The sequence below is a fragment of the Ambystoma mexicanum genome, chromosome 12, assembly GCF_040938575.1.
Source record: "Ambystoma mexicanum isolate Mex_15411 chromosome 12, UKY_AmexF1_1, whole genome shotgun sequence".
Classification (NCBI taxonomy): Eukaryota; Metazoa; Chordata; class Amphibia; order Caudata; family Ambystomatidae; genus Ambystoma; species Ambystoma mexicanum.
The window spans coordinates 21,449,664-21,466,582 of record NC_090936.1 but is presented as its reverse complement, the minus strand read 5'-3'; the positions used below and the strand labels follow the sequence as shown (position 1 = coordinate 21,466,582).

The window sequence follows — 16,919 nt, the reverse complement described above, 5'->3', positions numbered from 1 at the left end:
GGGGAGAGGTTGAAGGAGGTAGGCGTAGAGAAGGTGCCCAGAATAACCTGGGATGGATGGTCAGTTAGGAAGGAAGTCCAGTGCCCGCTCCGAGATACTCAGGGTGTCATGGGGCCGTTTTATGAGGATGGAGTGGTGACCGTGTCAAAGGCAGAGGAGAGATCAAGTAGAATGAGAACATCTGGAGAGTTGGAGTCTAGAGATGAGAACAGTTCTTCACAGGTGTTCAGAAGAGCAGTTTCCATGCCTCTGGGTGCTCAGAATCCAGATTGATGGTTGTGGAGGCTGCCAACAAGATCTGTGTTTGTGAGGTAAGTTCGGCCAACTTCTCCAGAAGTTTCTCAAGGAAGGGGGTGATAGAAATAGGGTAGTAGTTAGCTGGACAAGTAGGGTTCACTAAAGGTTTTTTCAGGAGGGGGCGCATAAGGGAGTGCTTGAGGGAGGAGGGGAAAGAACCACATGGTGTGCCGTGAACTACAATTGAATGAGCAAGACCCCTTTTATAGTGGCATTGAAAAAGATACACTTACCCAAACTTCCTGAGCAATATGTGGACATGAATTTGCCAGGCGCTCATCTTCTCGCCCTCTTCGGGCATTGCCAATGGAGTTTGTGGGTCTATTAGACATTCCCTTGAGTTTCAGAGATGCTCGGTTATTTACCTTCTGCCATTTCTTCTTTGGTTCATTCTTTTTTCATGGGCTCTTTGTTCATTGGGGACTCTTGTTTTCTTGAACAATCTCTAGCAGGGGGTAAATGCGCCCTCACTCTAAACAACCAACATTCCAAATAAAGCAACAAGACAACACAAGATAATAAACAATAATTGAAGAATATTTGGAGGACCTTCACCTGTCCTGGGCAAATCCCTTCCCCAGGTTGTGAAGTCTGCTTCCCAATGTTCAAAGGAAAAGTCTTCAACCAATTCTTATCTGTTCCAAATTAGAGCAAAAGTTCATACAAAACAAATCCACTGGTAGCAATTTTCCACTTCCAATTCCAGCCAATGAAACAGCACCAGTGGTGATCCAGGATCTCTTCTTTCCAAGAGTAATTGCCACAGTTCCAAGAATAGGTGTAGGACTTCGTCATCTACAACTTTACAATTGGTTAGGACCTCTGCAGTACATTTGTCAAGATGCTTCTCTTTAGGTTGCTGGTTCCTTCTTAGCAAGGACCGTTCTACTACAGTTACTATGGGAACAGTCACTCTTGCCCCACAGTGTGCCGCCACTTCTTCGTACCACGTCACTGTGACATCCACTGATGACTTTATACGCCACCACAGTTCAGGTAGTCCTACTTCTACTTTGTACTTCAGGATTATTAGGCATGTAAGGACAAGACACTTTGACCTCTCTAGGCAAGGTACTCTCGAACAGGGGCTGCCTCTTTGCCTCTTCCGTCCTTCTCACTGCCACAGATTTACACTGCCTCTGCCCCACGACTGTCTTCCCCTCCGCTTCAACAGTCTTTAGCATTACAGGCTACTTCCATAATAGTCTTTACAAGCATCCAGCTCCCTTCCCCAGCTTTACTCGCACAGTCTCTGTTCAAGTCACTACCCAGAAGCTCTAGTGCCCTCTTCCAGCTTCAGGTAACAAAGCCACACTTGTATGGGAGACCACTGGATCGTTGGTCACTTCCCGGATAAGGTGGATAGCTTTAAACTATGGAAAGGGTTCACCTCTTGGCTCGGTAATGCTTGTTCTCTTTGACAGATTAACAGCTTCTTGAGATAACAAAGAACGCTTCAGTGTGAGTACTACAAGGTTCAGTTTTCAAAGGGAAAATGTAATTAGGCACACATGAGCAATCTGTAAGATAGATCTTTAACCTTAAAGCGTTGCAAGTAATTGTATTCCCGTATAATATCACAGAGATGATCTTGTCCTTCTCTCGGGAAACACAATTGGCCACACGAGAACTTCCTTTGATGCTTTATTCACTTGTACCTCTCGTAAGAAGTCAATGTTAGGTTTCGGAATGGTTTTACCAGGTGTTCCCTTTTCAATTAAGGGCACGTGACCACTTCGGTAACGGAAAGAATGTTCAACAATGGATTAAATGTTCCTCGCTTCTCACGCAAACACTGCAACATTCACAATGAGTGCACGTGCTACATTTCCATTGTTCAGAATTTGTTTCAAAGCAACTAACAACTTTTGTTCACTTTTAAGTATACACAAGTTACTCTAGAGCTGGTTACAGTTGCCGGCAAGGCTTGCAGAGTAAACCTAAACGCTGAGCTTCACTCACCGGCTCCAGGAACACTGTGGTTGTGGGCTGGTTAACTTTCAGGACTTCCTCGACTTCTACTTCTGCTTTTGGCTCACTTGGGACCCACACCCTTCTCCAGCACGAGTTTCTTCAGTCCCGCCACGTTGATTGGGGGCCTCCTTTACTCTCCAGTCCCTCAGCTTGCCTTCTGCCTCTGGCTCCAGCATGGTAACAGCTCTGCAATCACAGCAACTCAGCGCACATGTAGAAAACTTTACTCTCAGCACGTCTTCCTCTCTGCAGCCATAGGAATGTAGGTTTTGGGAAACAGGACCCTCTGAGAACTTGCAGGTGAAATCTGCTGTCTCCACATACCGGCGTCCCTTCTGTGCTCCCACTTCCTCGAGAATTACCAGCCTTGTGCTTCTACTCTGCTATTACATCTGCTAGCCTTCCAACTCCTGCCCCATCTCCTTCTTCCTCTTCTTTCCTGCTCCTGCCTTTTATGCTTCACAGGCAAGGCAATTGGCTTCAGGTGTGAGCCATTCGTTTCAATTGCCTGACTCCTGCAATGGCTACTATGCTTAATAGCCTGACTATTATATTTGCATGCCTCTTCAGCCCTCTTCTTCGTCCCTGTCCCTCTAGAATTCTGGGACTTGCAGTTTGTTCTACAAAAATGTGTTTTTTCAACTTCTACAGTCTTTTTAAAGGTATTCCCTTAATAGTGTTAACAGGCGGGCTGTGAGATGTAACTTGTACAGAATAAGATGATCCAAAGAAGAAAACATGTCCATAATCCTTTACCTGGCACCTATGGGATTGAGGAGGGTATTTAGTTTGGGACGCGAATAAGGGTCTTGCTCTTGCTATAATGTGCTCAGAATTTATGATCTTAGAGTTTATAACCTTAGATCTCATATTGAGGGACATTACAATGACCATAAGCTATGACCTCCTTTGGTAAAGTGGTAAGAGTCTCTCTATCAGAGGAAAGATACGATGTCTCATCCCACGGGATCTCCTCACCACACTGGGCCCTGTCTCCACCCAGGTGATCCTCCTGGAGTACACCACCCACAGGATCAGGAATCACCTGCCTTCCCCTACCCACCTGGGAGGAGACTTTCGGCAGGGGTAGAGAGAGGGATCCGTAGGATTCTTCACATAAGGAATATGTCATTGTGTCGATGATGCCTACTCTGCATGCTCTTGTATTTCTAGTCTTATTCTGTCTTCCTCAAACCTCTACCGGACTTTATTCTCTGACATTATGTAATTGTGATTTATACTGTGCACTGGTGCCAGTATCATGGTCTGCAGGCGCTCTGGCGGATCTGAAAGGAGGGGTGGGAGGTCTTTAGGGGGATGGAGAGGGAAAGCGCTGACGAGCTTTGATGTGCTTTTGTTAGCTACAGTTCTGAAAGAGTGGTCACTGTGTGCTGTTCTTCTTTTAGTTGGTGAGGGTTAGGATGTGTTTGTTGCATGAGTCTGCGGGGAATGATTTGTGTGTAGTTTTCTGTATTGTGCTGTGTTTAGTTGGGTGTTGCTGAGTGTGTGCAATTTGTGGTGGTTGTAGGTTTCTGCTGCAGTAGAGGTATGTGTGTGTTTAGTGTTTGACGAGGAGCATGCTGGATATCGGAACGTTTTTAGTAGGTTTGGTTAGGGATCTGTGCTCTTCTGTACAATGGTTATCTTGGTCTAATAGGATTCATATTCTTCAATGGTGGATTGTCTTATAATGCGTTCTTTAGCTGAGGGTGTCCAGGTTTCAGTTCTTTAGGTTTCAGTTGTTTTGGGTGTTGCTCTTGTGTTGTGTTGGCTGTTTCCCTTCAACAGTGTTTCGCAGCCCAGCACTTTCAACAAAGGCCCTTTATACATCGGAATGTTTCTAACTTCATTGTAATTGTTTCGTCAAAAACAATGTCTTTGCAATATTTTTCTTTCAAATAAAAGTTGTGCAAGGAAAGGCTTGACGCCATGTTAGACCATTTCGAAAGTTCCCAAAGAATCTGAGTTTTGATCACTTTTAATGGACCAATTGAAAATAACATGGAAGAAGGACTAGCATTCAAAGTCCACAGGCTTCATCTGAGCGAAGCCGAGGAATTCAAGGTGTAACCAAAAACTGTGATGCGCTTTACTTTCACATAAAAAAAGATTATTTGTTGGAACCTCTTTGGGGGTTCGGGGGGTCACAAAAAGGACTGCCAATTATGCACAGAGTGCAGTCCTGCGAACAGAGAATTTAGCTTCATAGAAAAACCAGAACCATCTTGCTTCAGGATTTTTGTAGTGTCTCACCCCTCCCGGGAGCATGGTATCTTCCAGGGCTTGTTCCAAGGTCACATGTTGGTGACCATGTGACTTAAAATAATAAAAGGGACGAGCCAGTTCCGGCTCGTCAGTTGATGCAATGGATCTCTGCCTGCGGATCATTGAAAGAAAATCTACAATTATAACAGTGATGAGGAGGATCTGCTCAGAAAGCCTGTGTTTGAGAAGAACATGGCCAAATATGCCACACCTGTTTCCTAATCAAAATGTATCGGTTTCTCCAGACAGTTCTTACGCATAGCACTGCAGCACAGGTATGGGGTCACGCATGTAAGGGCAACATCCAGCTGTACATCAAACAAAACCTGTATGGTCAGGACAGTGCTGCCATTTGCAGGTTGCATTGTCAAATAATGTTAAACCTTGAGAAGAATACGCTTCTCACTTGTACCAGCCATCCACCCTTTTACCCATACTCCCCTTTCTCCATCCGTCTGCCAACCCTCTCACTGACCTATTCACCCAGTCACTGCTTTCATCAATTCGTTCCACCATCCATCCAACCTTCCACTCACACAATCGCTGACTCATCCCACACACCCATCCAGCTCAAACTCTGAGTCTTTTCACAGCTCAGAAATTGGGTGAAAATGGAAAGCAAAGCAAACTTCAAGGGAGTGACATGTCTGACTACTTTGCCAGAAGGCCAGGGGTGGACTGGGAACTAAACGAGGCCCTGGAAATAATTACTTTAGACCAAAAGAGGCCCTGCAAATAATGTTCAAAGTGGCCCCATATAACACATTTTCAACAAGCCCAATGCTTTTCCTATGAGACAATTTGGTACCACCACACAAAAGAGGCCCAGGGTGCAGAGGCCCACCAGGAAATCCCCAGAGTTCCCTATAGGCCAGTCCACCCCTGCAGAAGGCTTAGGACAGTGAGCCTTTAGTGAACTTGGAATGTAGGGGGTTCAGGTCCATACTAATTGATTAGGTATTATTGGAAGTGCAACCCCTGATTACTGTTTTCATATGACAGTATGCAAACGACAGTGGCATGCTGAGTAACTGCTCTTAGTGACATGCATCAGAGGAAATGGAATGATAGCATGCAATACTGCATGTGTCCTTAAGAGTATGTTGCCTGCAAAGATGCCTCCTCTTTTACAATTCCCTTTCAGAGACTATGCTCCTCAATGGTTTGTTTGCAAGGCACCTTTCAAATAGGCACAATTAGATTTGTTTTCTCCTAGACGAGGATGTGCCATCTGCAGCTCTGCAGATGTTTTGGACTACAACTCCCAAGATCCCTCACCATCAACTCGAAAGGCTAGAGATTTTTGGCGTTGTCGGCCTAAACCTCTTTGCAGAACCATGTTCTCAGAGAATGTCCACCTATTCGTACATTCAACAATATAATCAAACAATCAATCAAATTGAACACAAAGAGGGCCCTGCTGATCTGGAATATTACTCTTAACATCATAAGACCTGTTTTTATTGCAATCATTAATTAAAAATAATCATTCTTTCACATAGATCAGGCATCTGCTACCTGCAGCTATCCAGATCATTTGGACTATAACTCTGTGATCCCTCATCATTGACCTTACTTGCAAAGGCTGCTGGGAGTTGTAGTCGAGAGAGAGAGAGAGAAAAAAAAAAGAGGTTGCACCCAAGGGTTGCAGAGGTGCTGGGATGGCCACAGGCAGGTAGCCAAGAAGGGAGGAGAATAGAGTTGATTGGAACAATCAGCGATTGGCCAGATGATGTTTCAAAATGAGAAACTTCAGGTCCGTCCGACAGTGCAGGATTCTGGGTGACAGCCTTATTTGTCTCTACGTTTGGGGAGCCAATGGTTGCACACCGCTAGCATTGATATGGGCTTGGAACTGTATTATCAGAAGGCAAGGGGGAGAGCTACAGGCATGACTGCTCTGCCCTGGTTGCACTCCGCCCACACGCATCCTTATCACAGAAAGTGAGGCGCCTTTCTGGTCTATGCTGTGCCCGCCTTTTAATGTATATTCTATTGTCTGGAGGGGGAATTCTGTTATTGTATAGCAGCATTTCTGTTATTGTGCAGCAGCATTTCTGTTATTGTATAGCAGCATTTTATGTTATTGTGTAGCGGCATTTCTGTTATTGTATAGCAGCATTTCTGTTATTGTATAGCGACATTTCTGTTATTGTATAGCAGCATTTCTGTTATTGTGTAGCGGCATTTCTGTTATTGTATAGCGACATTTCTGTTATTGTATAGCAGCATTTCTGTTATTGTGTAGCGGCATTCCTCATGAAAGTAACTGATCCACTTTGTGTGTCTGGCTATGGCCAAGATGGAAGTAGACGATTCTAAGTGATGCGACCGCGGCTGATTTTGCCGCGGCCGGAATGTTCACAAGAGAAAGGTGCGAACTACCAAAAGTTTGCACCTTTCTCATGAGAACACACTTACATACTACGGTGGCTGCAGGGGGTTCCCCCACAACCCCCGCTCACTATACTGTAAAGTACAGTGAGCGGGGTGTTGCGGGGGACACCCCTGCAGACCCTGTATTATTTATTTATTTATTTTTTGCGGGTGTGCTGCAGGGGTGTCCCCCGCAACACCCCGCTCACTATGCTACACAGTATAGCGAGTGGGGTGTTGCATAATTTATTTTACTTACCTGCAATGCTACCACCAAAGGTTCAAACTTTTGGTGTTCGAACCTTTGGTGGTAGCAGCATTTTTCGGTTGTTTTGTACGGTCGGACCTTTCTTTTCAGTCCGATCGTACAAAACCAAGTAGACAGAGGCACACACCTTGTGAGGTGGGCTGCATTGCCCACCTTCCATTGGGTCAAGACATTCAACCCAATCTCCTGGGTTGACATTGTGAGAGGTACCAAGTGTCACAAGGACCCTCGTGTGTCCTCCATGGGGGCAGGCACAGGCAAATTCTGGGCAGAACCCATGTTGACATTATTTGTAAAGTACTTCACTTCTGTGGGGGTTGCGGGGGTGGGGCTGAAAAGGGGCTTTGCCCACTAAAGGTTTCACAAGGGGCATTGGAGATGCTGATCTGTGGTAGTGTGCTGCGCGGTCTAACTCAGTGGCGCTTTCTTGGTGTAATACTGGAGAAAGCACAGGTTTGCGGTACAAGTTAACCTTTCATATCTGTACATGCATCTGTTAAGTCATACAGGGCTGTTTTATTTGCTATCGATTCCTTATTTCCTTATAATGTACCCTTTCCCACTCAAATACCCAAACCATTCATTCTTTAACACATGTTTTAGTCTTGTTGCTTTTTTACATTTTTTGTTTTGTTTTTTTCTCTTTCTTAACAACATTTTCTTAACGTACTGCACCGTCCATAAACTGTATTTGTATTCCCTGGCATTTATGGCATGTCTGTATCAGGCCTGTGGGTTAGAAAATCCGAATTTAAAATACAAATGTACCCTTGCAAAATCAATAAAAAAGAATGCAAATAATTGTGTGTTGAGCAGGAATGCTGGACATTCTAGTTCATCAGATTGTTTTCATGTCTATTTACATGTGCTTTATCAAAATTGTCTCACTAATGTGTTTGCATGTTCCCCTTCGCAGGTTGCGTCTCTCGGAGTCACCACCTTTACGTTATGCGCCTTGTGCATAGACCGTTTCCGCGCCGCCACCAACGTGCAGATGTACTACGAAATGATCGAGAACTGCTCGTCGACCACTTCCAAGCTGGCTGTCATATGGTTTGGGGCTCTGCTGCTAGCACTCCCGGAAGTGATTCTGCGCCAGAGGGTCAAGGAGAGCCCCGAGATAGGCGGCAGCCCGGCAGCAGACCGCTGCGTGGTAAAAATATCCACAGACCTTCCCGACATAATCTATGTGTTGGCGCTCACTTACGACGGCGCAAGACTCTGGTGGTACTTTGGCTGTTACTTCTGTCTGCCAGCTCTCTTCACCATCACTTGCTCTCTGTTGACGGCGCGGAAGATCAGAAGGGCCGAGAAAGCCTCGACGAGAGGCAACAAGCGTCAAATTCACCTTGAGAGTCAGATGAACTGCACAGTGGTGGCCCTGACCATTTTGTATGGCTTTTGTATTATTCCTGAGAATATATGCAATATCGCCACCACCTACTTGTCCACGGGGGTCTCTCGTCAGACAATGGACCTCCTTCACCTGATCAGCCAGTTCCTCTTGTTCTTCAAGTCCTGTGTGACCCCGATTCTGCTCTTTTGTTTTTGCAAGCCTTTCAGCAGGGCCTTCATGGAATGCTGCTGTTGCTGTTGTGAAGAATGTGCCCAGAAGTCTTCGACGGCAACAAGCGACGACAATGACAATGAGTACACCACCGAGCTTGAGCTCTCCCCCTTTAGCACGATACGGCGTGAGATGTCCACGTTTGCCTCTGTTGGAACTCACTGTTAAAAGACAAAACAAAATTTATAGAATGGTGTGAGCATAATTTGGGGAGCAGCATTCAAAGGCTGCAGAGGCCTAGGCGAGCGTACAAGATGTCGGAGAAAGGTAGTCATCTAACGTTTCATCTGTGTAAACATGGCCTTAATACAGACCTGGATCACAGTGTTTATCTTTTCACCAAAAGAAATCACTTTTCTATCAAAGGTACCAGAGACATTCCTCATCCAGGTACAATTTTTGTGCTTTACAAGAAGTTGGAATTTTTAAAATTGATAAAACAAATCGAGAAAATGTAAGTATATAAAGACATGAAAGAACATTAACGAGGATGATGGAATTGTCAAGTTATATTATATGTATGGTTTTCACAAGAGGCTGTTACCTGAATAATGCCAACCTGGCAAGTCACATCACGTCACTGGGTCTGGTGCTTTTATTGTATTGTTTAAAAAAAACAAAAAAACCTAACTGCACCTTATTTATCGTCAATTTTGATAAACCTAATAAGTGGATCACCTACACACAGCTGTGATTTTACACAATACTTTATGTACAAAGTGTGGGGGAACTGTATGTGAGGCTGGTTTTAAATCTGAATGTGAAGTTGTGCGATCATTTAAATTTTGACACAAAGCAACCCTTTTTTAACCAATTCCTTTGTATTTCTTCGTATATTTTTCAATCCACTTTTAGCAAAGATACAATAAAATGTCATCGAATGGCCTTACAAAAAAGAATACTGGTGTGAAATGTGGTGTCTTTAATATTAATAATAAACTTTGACCATTAGAAAATATATGAATGATCTTTGTGTTTAAAATCAAGTTTGCTATTTGTGTGCAGTATATGTGTGCATAACAGTTTGTTCTCATAAAGGTTAGAGTAGTGCAACCTGACTAGCGCCTAGACGTCCTTTGGCCTTAGTTGCGCTTTTTAAATCTTCAAATCAATAAATGAACGTTGCTGCTATTTGGGATAGATTAACACATACCAGCATCGACATTAATAGGAGTTCTGTGAATCTGGATTTTTTGTAGATTTCTTTTTAACAGATTAGAGTAAAGGTCTCAAGGATTTGTAACTAGACATGTAGAAAGTAGAAACATTATAGTTCACATATATGAGGATTTGTACTCGTGAAGTCACAATCTGAATATTGGTGCAGAGATAAAACCTAATTAAACTGGCATCCTTGACTGGGCACTAATCTGCAGATATGTTGTGACACTCAGTAAGGGGATAGCTGTCCAAATGCCCAAAACAGAATTACCAGAGAAGGAAACAATGGCCACTCCAGCTCTGATTCACAATCTTGCATCGCTCTATTCATTAACACATGTAAAGAAACATTCCGTGAATGCAATAAGAGTGCAGTAACAAGTCCCTATACATTTTTCTGAGATATGTTTTCAATAACACAGATACTTACAAATATAGAGTGTTGCTTATAAATATAATTGGTTATTAATATTGTGCTTAATACTCAGAGGTTTCTGAGCGCTGACCCGAGATTGAAACTGTGTTGCTCTGCATTGTCTTGTTTCCAAGGCAAGCGCGTTTCCTCTTAAATATCATAATAATCAAGCACCACATGAACACAATTATAAATACACTTTCTAATCTGGTAATAAATAAATGAGCATAGTAAACACTCTGGCGTAGCCTATGCAGAACATTGTCTGATTTTTCAAGATGGCTGCCCCTGTTCCGCTAGTTGCTTTGTCTTTTATTTCTGGCATATCACTGTGAGAGGCAATAAAGAAAGTGATTGTATGGCGAGCGATATGCAGCAGACCATATCGGAGAAGAGTGCACTTTGTGTCTCGGCAGAGATTGAGTGCCAATGTCACGTACTATGCCTCTCTCCTGGATTCCCTGTTTTCTCTGGCCTATTTCGGCTTGCTGGAAGGAGTAGTGCATTTTCCATTGCTCTGCCCCATTTGTTATAGTGAGGACTCATGCCCACTAGGGTTTCTCTTCTGTGGCTGCTTGCAACAATCACAAACTGAATTCCATGAAGCTTTCACAGAGTACCAATGATAAAGTGATACATTAAGAATGGTCAGGTAGTTAAGTGAGCAACGCGGTTCCCGCTTAGATCGGATATACCTGCAGGCCACACCGGTTGGGATCCCAGCAAGGCCAACCCACTCTTTACACTTAAAGCTAATAGAAATTGAGTTGTGCAATACAGAAAAAAGTGGCAATTATATATTTTAATACAAATGTACCACCAAAGAAAAGAATTTGGTGATAACACAAGAGTCTCTCCAATCAATTAACTCCCCTGATTTTTCTCAGTTTTCCTGGTTTTTCTCAGTCTCTAGTCTCAGACACTTAAACACACACATGTGCACATGCATTCAGACTTTGACTGGGGTGGATGATTGTGTTACCCGGAGTCCTTTTAAAAAGGTAAAATAAAACTAAAGACTAGGTATTAAACATTATTTATTTTATTGACACCAACCCTTGGTTCAGCATTTACTTAGCACACTATGCTGTGCTTTGTTTGTTAAATATAACAGAACATGCACCCCTGTGCTTTAATCATATGGCTCACAAGGGCCCGAAAGAAGTAAAAAGACCTTGCCTGCCGCATTAAAGAAAGGCCTCGGAGCTCATCGAAAATGCATCAGTGAAACCTACAATTATTCATAATGAAACATAGAACCCGTAGACTTGTATTGAATGATTCTGGAAGCTCTCCCACATCACGGATCAAAACAATCAAGAGGGTGGAGTCTACGCTAGCCCGTAAAGGGAAGACTTGCAAGCAATGCTTCTCCTGCCACGCCCAACCTTCTGGCACGCAATCCCAGAAGAGGCTCGAAAACAGACATAGCGTTCTCCAGTGCCACAACATAACGTGGCTCTTTACGCAATACCTGCCAGATTAATTAAAATCCAGCCCTCCATCCACCAAAAGTACTGCGCTACTGTATAAAATGCCAAGCCCACCGCTGGCACCCTCCCGTTGTAAAGCCCTCCCATTCTCTCAAGCTAGGTTTGCGCTATAAAAAATTGAATAAAATAAAATACATAGGAGCAGGTGCAGCAGAGTCATCAGGCCGGGAGGGGGGTAAGGGAGGGGAAGGCGGACCATCAGGGAGGTATAGCCAGACCACCAGCTAGACACCATGCCCACTTCTCCACACTCCAGAGCATTAGTTTTGACTCACACCAGGTAACACTCAAACATGACTGAGCCAACCCTAAAACTCTAATAGATCATGCTTCTGTATTTGTAGTCAAGACCTCAGCCTAGACTGTTTTAGATAATAAGATATGATAAGTCATTTATAACACGCCTGTACACAAGTGTTTCTAGGCGCTACTTGTGTCAACCACTTCAGCTATTAGACGCTTTTATCACTATTGATTCCAGCCAAAGGCAGTACATGTATAGCTTTAAAAGTATTTTATTTAGGTTAATATATATAACTGGTCCTATATCAATATTATTTACATGTTGAAAGTGTCTGTATATTTTATGAAATATTTAGTCAGTATAACAATTGCTTAGAGACATTAACTGCACAATGTAAAGGCCACTTTAAAGTAGGTTATGGGTCTACAAAGACGGGCTTAGAAGATGGGTGACACTTTTTGTTTGGTCGCATACGTAGAAAGTCAAGGGTGGCCGGGTAAACCGTAGTATCTCGATGGCTCCAAATGTAGAGGAATCGGTTTAAGTTATTTTGTGTTGCTTTGCCTTCCGCAGTTCTTGGCTTGCGGTCTGGGTTGTCCCTGCCTCTGGTGCTGCTTTGGCCTCCAGGGATGGTAAGTTTATTTCCAAGGTAAAGGTAAGTGTGCTCATTTGTGAATGTAGGCGATGCAAAGAGTCTCGAATGTGGTGCGTGTCTGAAAGGTAGTTCTCTCATAATTGGGGTGATAGTGTTGTCCTTCCATGAGATGGGGTTCCTTCATGTAGGACACATTGGTGCTGGGGCCACTGCAACCATCCAGATGAGACTTGACTAGTGCTTGGGAGATGGTCCGGAAGTGTGCTTCAAGAAAGTAGGGCTTAGTCTTCCAGAGGAAGGCGTGTTGGCCATATGGTGGTGTTATGCTTCATGCTGGTGTGAGTCTTAAAGGAACTGGTGTAGTCTGTGTAGAATCCAAGCCTTTAAGTGTCATTGGCAATGTGGGCGGTCAGATTATATGCCATTGAGACTGGTCCACATTCTATATTTGTTGGGTTGAGTTGTAGGTGTACCTTAGACATCCAGTCTCGAGTAAGGTTAAGGCAATGTCTGCGTCGATTGATGTCGGTCAATGATGTGATCTCCACGTACAGATCATTGGCGCATTGATTGATCTTGAAGTTTTGTTTGGGGAGGAGATCTCCAAGAGGATCTATGCGGAAATTGAAGAGGACGGGTTCGAGGATGTAGCCATTGGGAAGCCACATGTCAGTGATCGTAATTATGATCTGCTGGTGACCATCAGGATCTACTGGAGGTGGATAGTTAGGTCTGATGGGCACAAGTAGAGCATAGTAAGGCCCACGTGTTAAATATAAAAGGTTGGTCATTGACGGCCTGAGCTTCACTAAGCATTCCCGACAGCTTCTGGACAACTTGTGCAAAGGACGCCTTTGCATCTGCGTGAGTGGACTTATGGAGAGCTAGTTGGGTGTAGTTGGGCATCTGATTTTCCAAGTTGCTTTAATGTCCCATGAAGTCATTTGTATCCCCCCTCCTTGATTGTGCCAACATTAGGCGTTTGAGTCTGAGGGATCTGCACTGGAGCCAATCAGGAGGTGCCTATGACCATCTCACATATGCTCCTGCTCCCTCTCCCGAAGACAGGGGCATGCATATATGATCGTCTCTGGGATGCTCATGCGCAAAGGCTCTTCACAGAGATTTGCTCAAGGGACACACAGAGGTGTCTTTGTGAATCAGGTACAAGAAATGCCCACAAGCACCTCCCGATCTGCTCCAGTGGAAATCATTTTCACTCAGGCCTATGTCGTCATGTGCCTGGTTCTTTGAAGGCCATCTTCCTGTTGAGTCCCACGCTGAAGTCTTGCTTGTCGCTTTCCACTCCAGCATCAGTGGTTGCAAGTGGAAAGTGGTGTTGCGTCTTGTTGGATGATGCTGTCTCCAATGCTTGCTTTTGTCCTTTTAAAAGCTGGTTGGAGGTTAGTCTCTGGAGTGGGGAATGCGACATGCGCGGATGTACGGCATGATGGTTGAAGAGGCAGTCACATCAAGGCTAGGCTGCAGGACGGATACATAGATATCAGGTTGCCCAACCTCTTGCGTGTTTAAATCGCTAGACAATACCTGTATCAAAGTGAAGAATAAGCTTACCTCCTTCTGTATAAGACGGCAACCAGCCGGTCGCTTTCAACCTCTCTTGCTTCATCGTTTCTCAGTTGAAAATATGAGTGTGGTCCGTTGGCTAGGCAATGGGTGACTACTTTGATCAATAAGGCAGCATAATGTTTCGATACATGGGTTCTACTGCTCCAATGATGTTTCACCATTGACCATGCGGTCTGAGGTCGATGGGAGTTGTAGGCCAACACATCTGGAGAGCCAAATGTTGGAGACCCCGAACGTTGAAGACCCTGAACGCAGTCCAAGAATCCAGTGTTTTTCGGTTTCAAAATAGCAATTTTTAAATATGTTGAAAAATCATTGATTTACTGCAAATGGAAATGCTAATTTCCAATCAATTTGACTATTTCCGCATGTATAAGAGGAGAAAACAGCCGTCACCCTTTTAACAAAGGAAATTTTTGTGAGAGAAGATGCTATACTAACACCTATGACGTGTTATTGACGGCAGCCGCTAACATATTCAAATTGCATGCAGTGTTCAGATAATGTGTGCAATAGACGTTCCTGTGCTGAAAATGGACGCCTGGGGTCTGATTACGATATGTGGTGAAAAAGACACATTTATAGACAATACAAAATGGAATGGCTCAGTATTTAGAGTCTAATTTCTGCACACATTATTCAAGTGGGTGGTGACTTAAACAGGACTGGTGGGACAAGAATATTCAATGTATCGACACAATGGCAGAACTAGCATAGGTTTGTGTGTCAGAATCTTGCTCAGTCGCCCTCTTCGAAGCATCAGACAAGCCTCCACATTGTCCTGCTTTACACACTGACTGGCCTGGTGGCAGAGTAGCAGCTCTGCTTTGTGTGAGATGCACAGTACTTTGATTGTGGGAGAAGTGTGGCTCATTAATGCTGCGTAGGTGTCAACTGCTCAATGGGTCCTTGTGTTCTGCCTTGTGCTGCTTGCTTTTTCTCTCTTAGTTTGTTGAATTCTTTCGTTTTGAATGGTGCGGCACTGTAAAGGAATTCTGTAGTAAATGGGCGCAATGTAACACATCAATAAAACAAACACATTTAAAAATGTTGATTTTTGGCGTGGGATTTGTGCGTTTTGTACTTACCGCGTTACCACTCTGCTGAATTATGAGTTGGGTAGAAAGTCAGGGATTCACCTCCAGCTCTGAGCTGGGGGTAAATCTGTCAACTTTCTGACAATTTTTGGTGCTATTTGCGCCGCAGTAATTGCACCAAAAATGCCCCATTGGGTCCAACTGACCCACTATAAATGGGGACTTACCGCTGTAATAGCGCCAGACCGAGTTGTGGTAATGCTATTTGCGATGGGTGGAATCCCGGCAGTTTTACCACCGGGATACCGCCCACTCGTGATAAGACCCTATATCCTGTGATGATAATCTCTGAATATCGTAGAAAAAAATGTGCTTTATTTTTATTTATTTTTTTTTATTTTTTTAGTAATTAGAACAGGACTGAACAATAAAATCACAAAGTATCATAACACAGCATAAAGGATATAAGCATGTAGGAATAGAAAAAGAAAGAAAAAATAAATTATTTTTTTTTAAAAAACCTTAAATATATATTGTGCTTTATTTTTTTATTATTTAGTATTGTTTAAATAAACCAGTTTTGGCTCCTATATCTGAATATATAAATATAGTTATTTCCGTGCGGAAGCCTTGTAACCCTTCCATTCGATATGAGTTTTAGTTTTTATGTAGAATGTAACATAGATGGCTTACTTTTTATATTCAATATTTCTTTGATCTTTACATATTTCTCTCGTGCACTATTCGTGTTTTTAGGTCTTGGTCCATATAAAAAGCGACGACCTGAAAGAAATGCGTACGGCAATGCACGTTTCCAGGATGCGCCCCATTTTATTGGGTAAGTGGAATGGTCTTCGGGACGGTCATTATGAAAACTCTGCTTTTAAATAGCGCCTTACGCTGGGGTTTCGGCTCTGTCAATGTGCCAGATTGCCGCATCACTACACATCATGGTTCTTAGCTAGGCTTGCGCTATATAAACCCAAATACAATATTAATAACCCATCATGGCTAAATTAGGATGCTGTAATCAGAACCCTGGTCTTAGGTTTCATAGTCGCCGATTTAGACTATAAATCATTCCATGTCAACGATTCCTCAGTGTAATAATCCACGAATTATTTCTAGCACTGCTTCAGAGTGAATCCTGATAAACATTTATTCTTCCGAAATTTGGATTGCTCCTGGGGTAAGCATTCGCCCGTGACATGGGACAAGCCTGCACTTTGCAAGTTTGAATCCCCACAAGCCTACGTCCTTCGGTTACACGTCATTTCATTGAATCCAAAAATAAACGAATCCAATTACAGCTAATACTAAAATAACATATTCCTTTTTCATTGGTTTGGGGGGGGAGCTTCCCTCCAAACCCCCGCCCCTTTTTTTTCTTAATACTTCTCCCCCCCCCCCCAAAACCACTATTCCCACTCCCAGCCCACTTTTTAGTTTTTTTTTCAAAATTCGCTATTTTGGAGTTCGTTATTTTGGATTCGTTGTAACTGGATTAGTGATTCCACATAATAACTGCATGCCCCTCCTTCCGAAGTTGATGACGTGAGTTGCATTATATTGGGTAAATGCCGCGGCCATTATTACAGTGCATAGAAGAGGAAGCATTCCATTACAATGTGCTATTT

The 16,919-nt window shown here is 43.5% G+C and overlaps 1 protein-coding gene across 1 annotated transcript in view; it reads left to right on the top strand.

The window, feature by feature from the left end:
• Positions 1 to 9,646, top strand: part of GPR37 (G protein-coupled receptor 37) — an 83,238-nt gene extending 73,592 nt beyond the window's left edge. Inside the window, exon 2 of the mRNA XM_069627839.1 lies at positions 8,097 to 9,646. Coding sequence (XP_069483940.1) covers positions 8,097 to 8,915 — 819 coding nt within the window. The 3' untranslated portion in view covers positions 8,916 to 9,646. The remainder of the gene's footprint in view (positions 1 to 8,096) is intronic.
• The last annotated feature ends 7,273 nt before the right edge of the window (positions 9,647 to 16,919 follow it).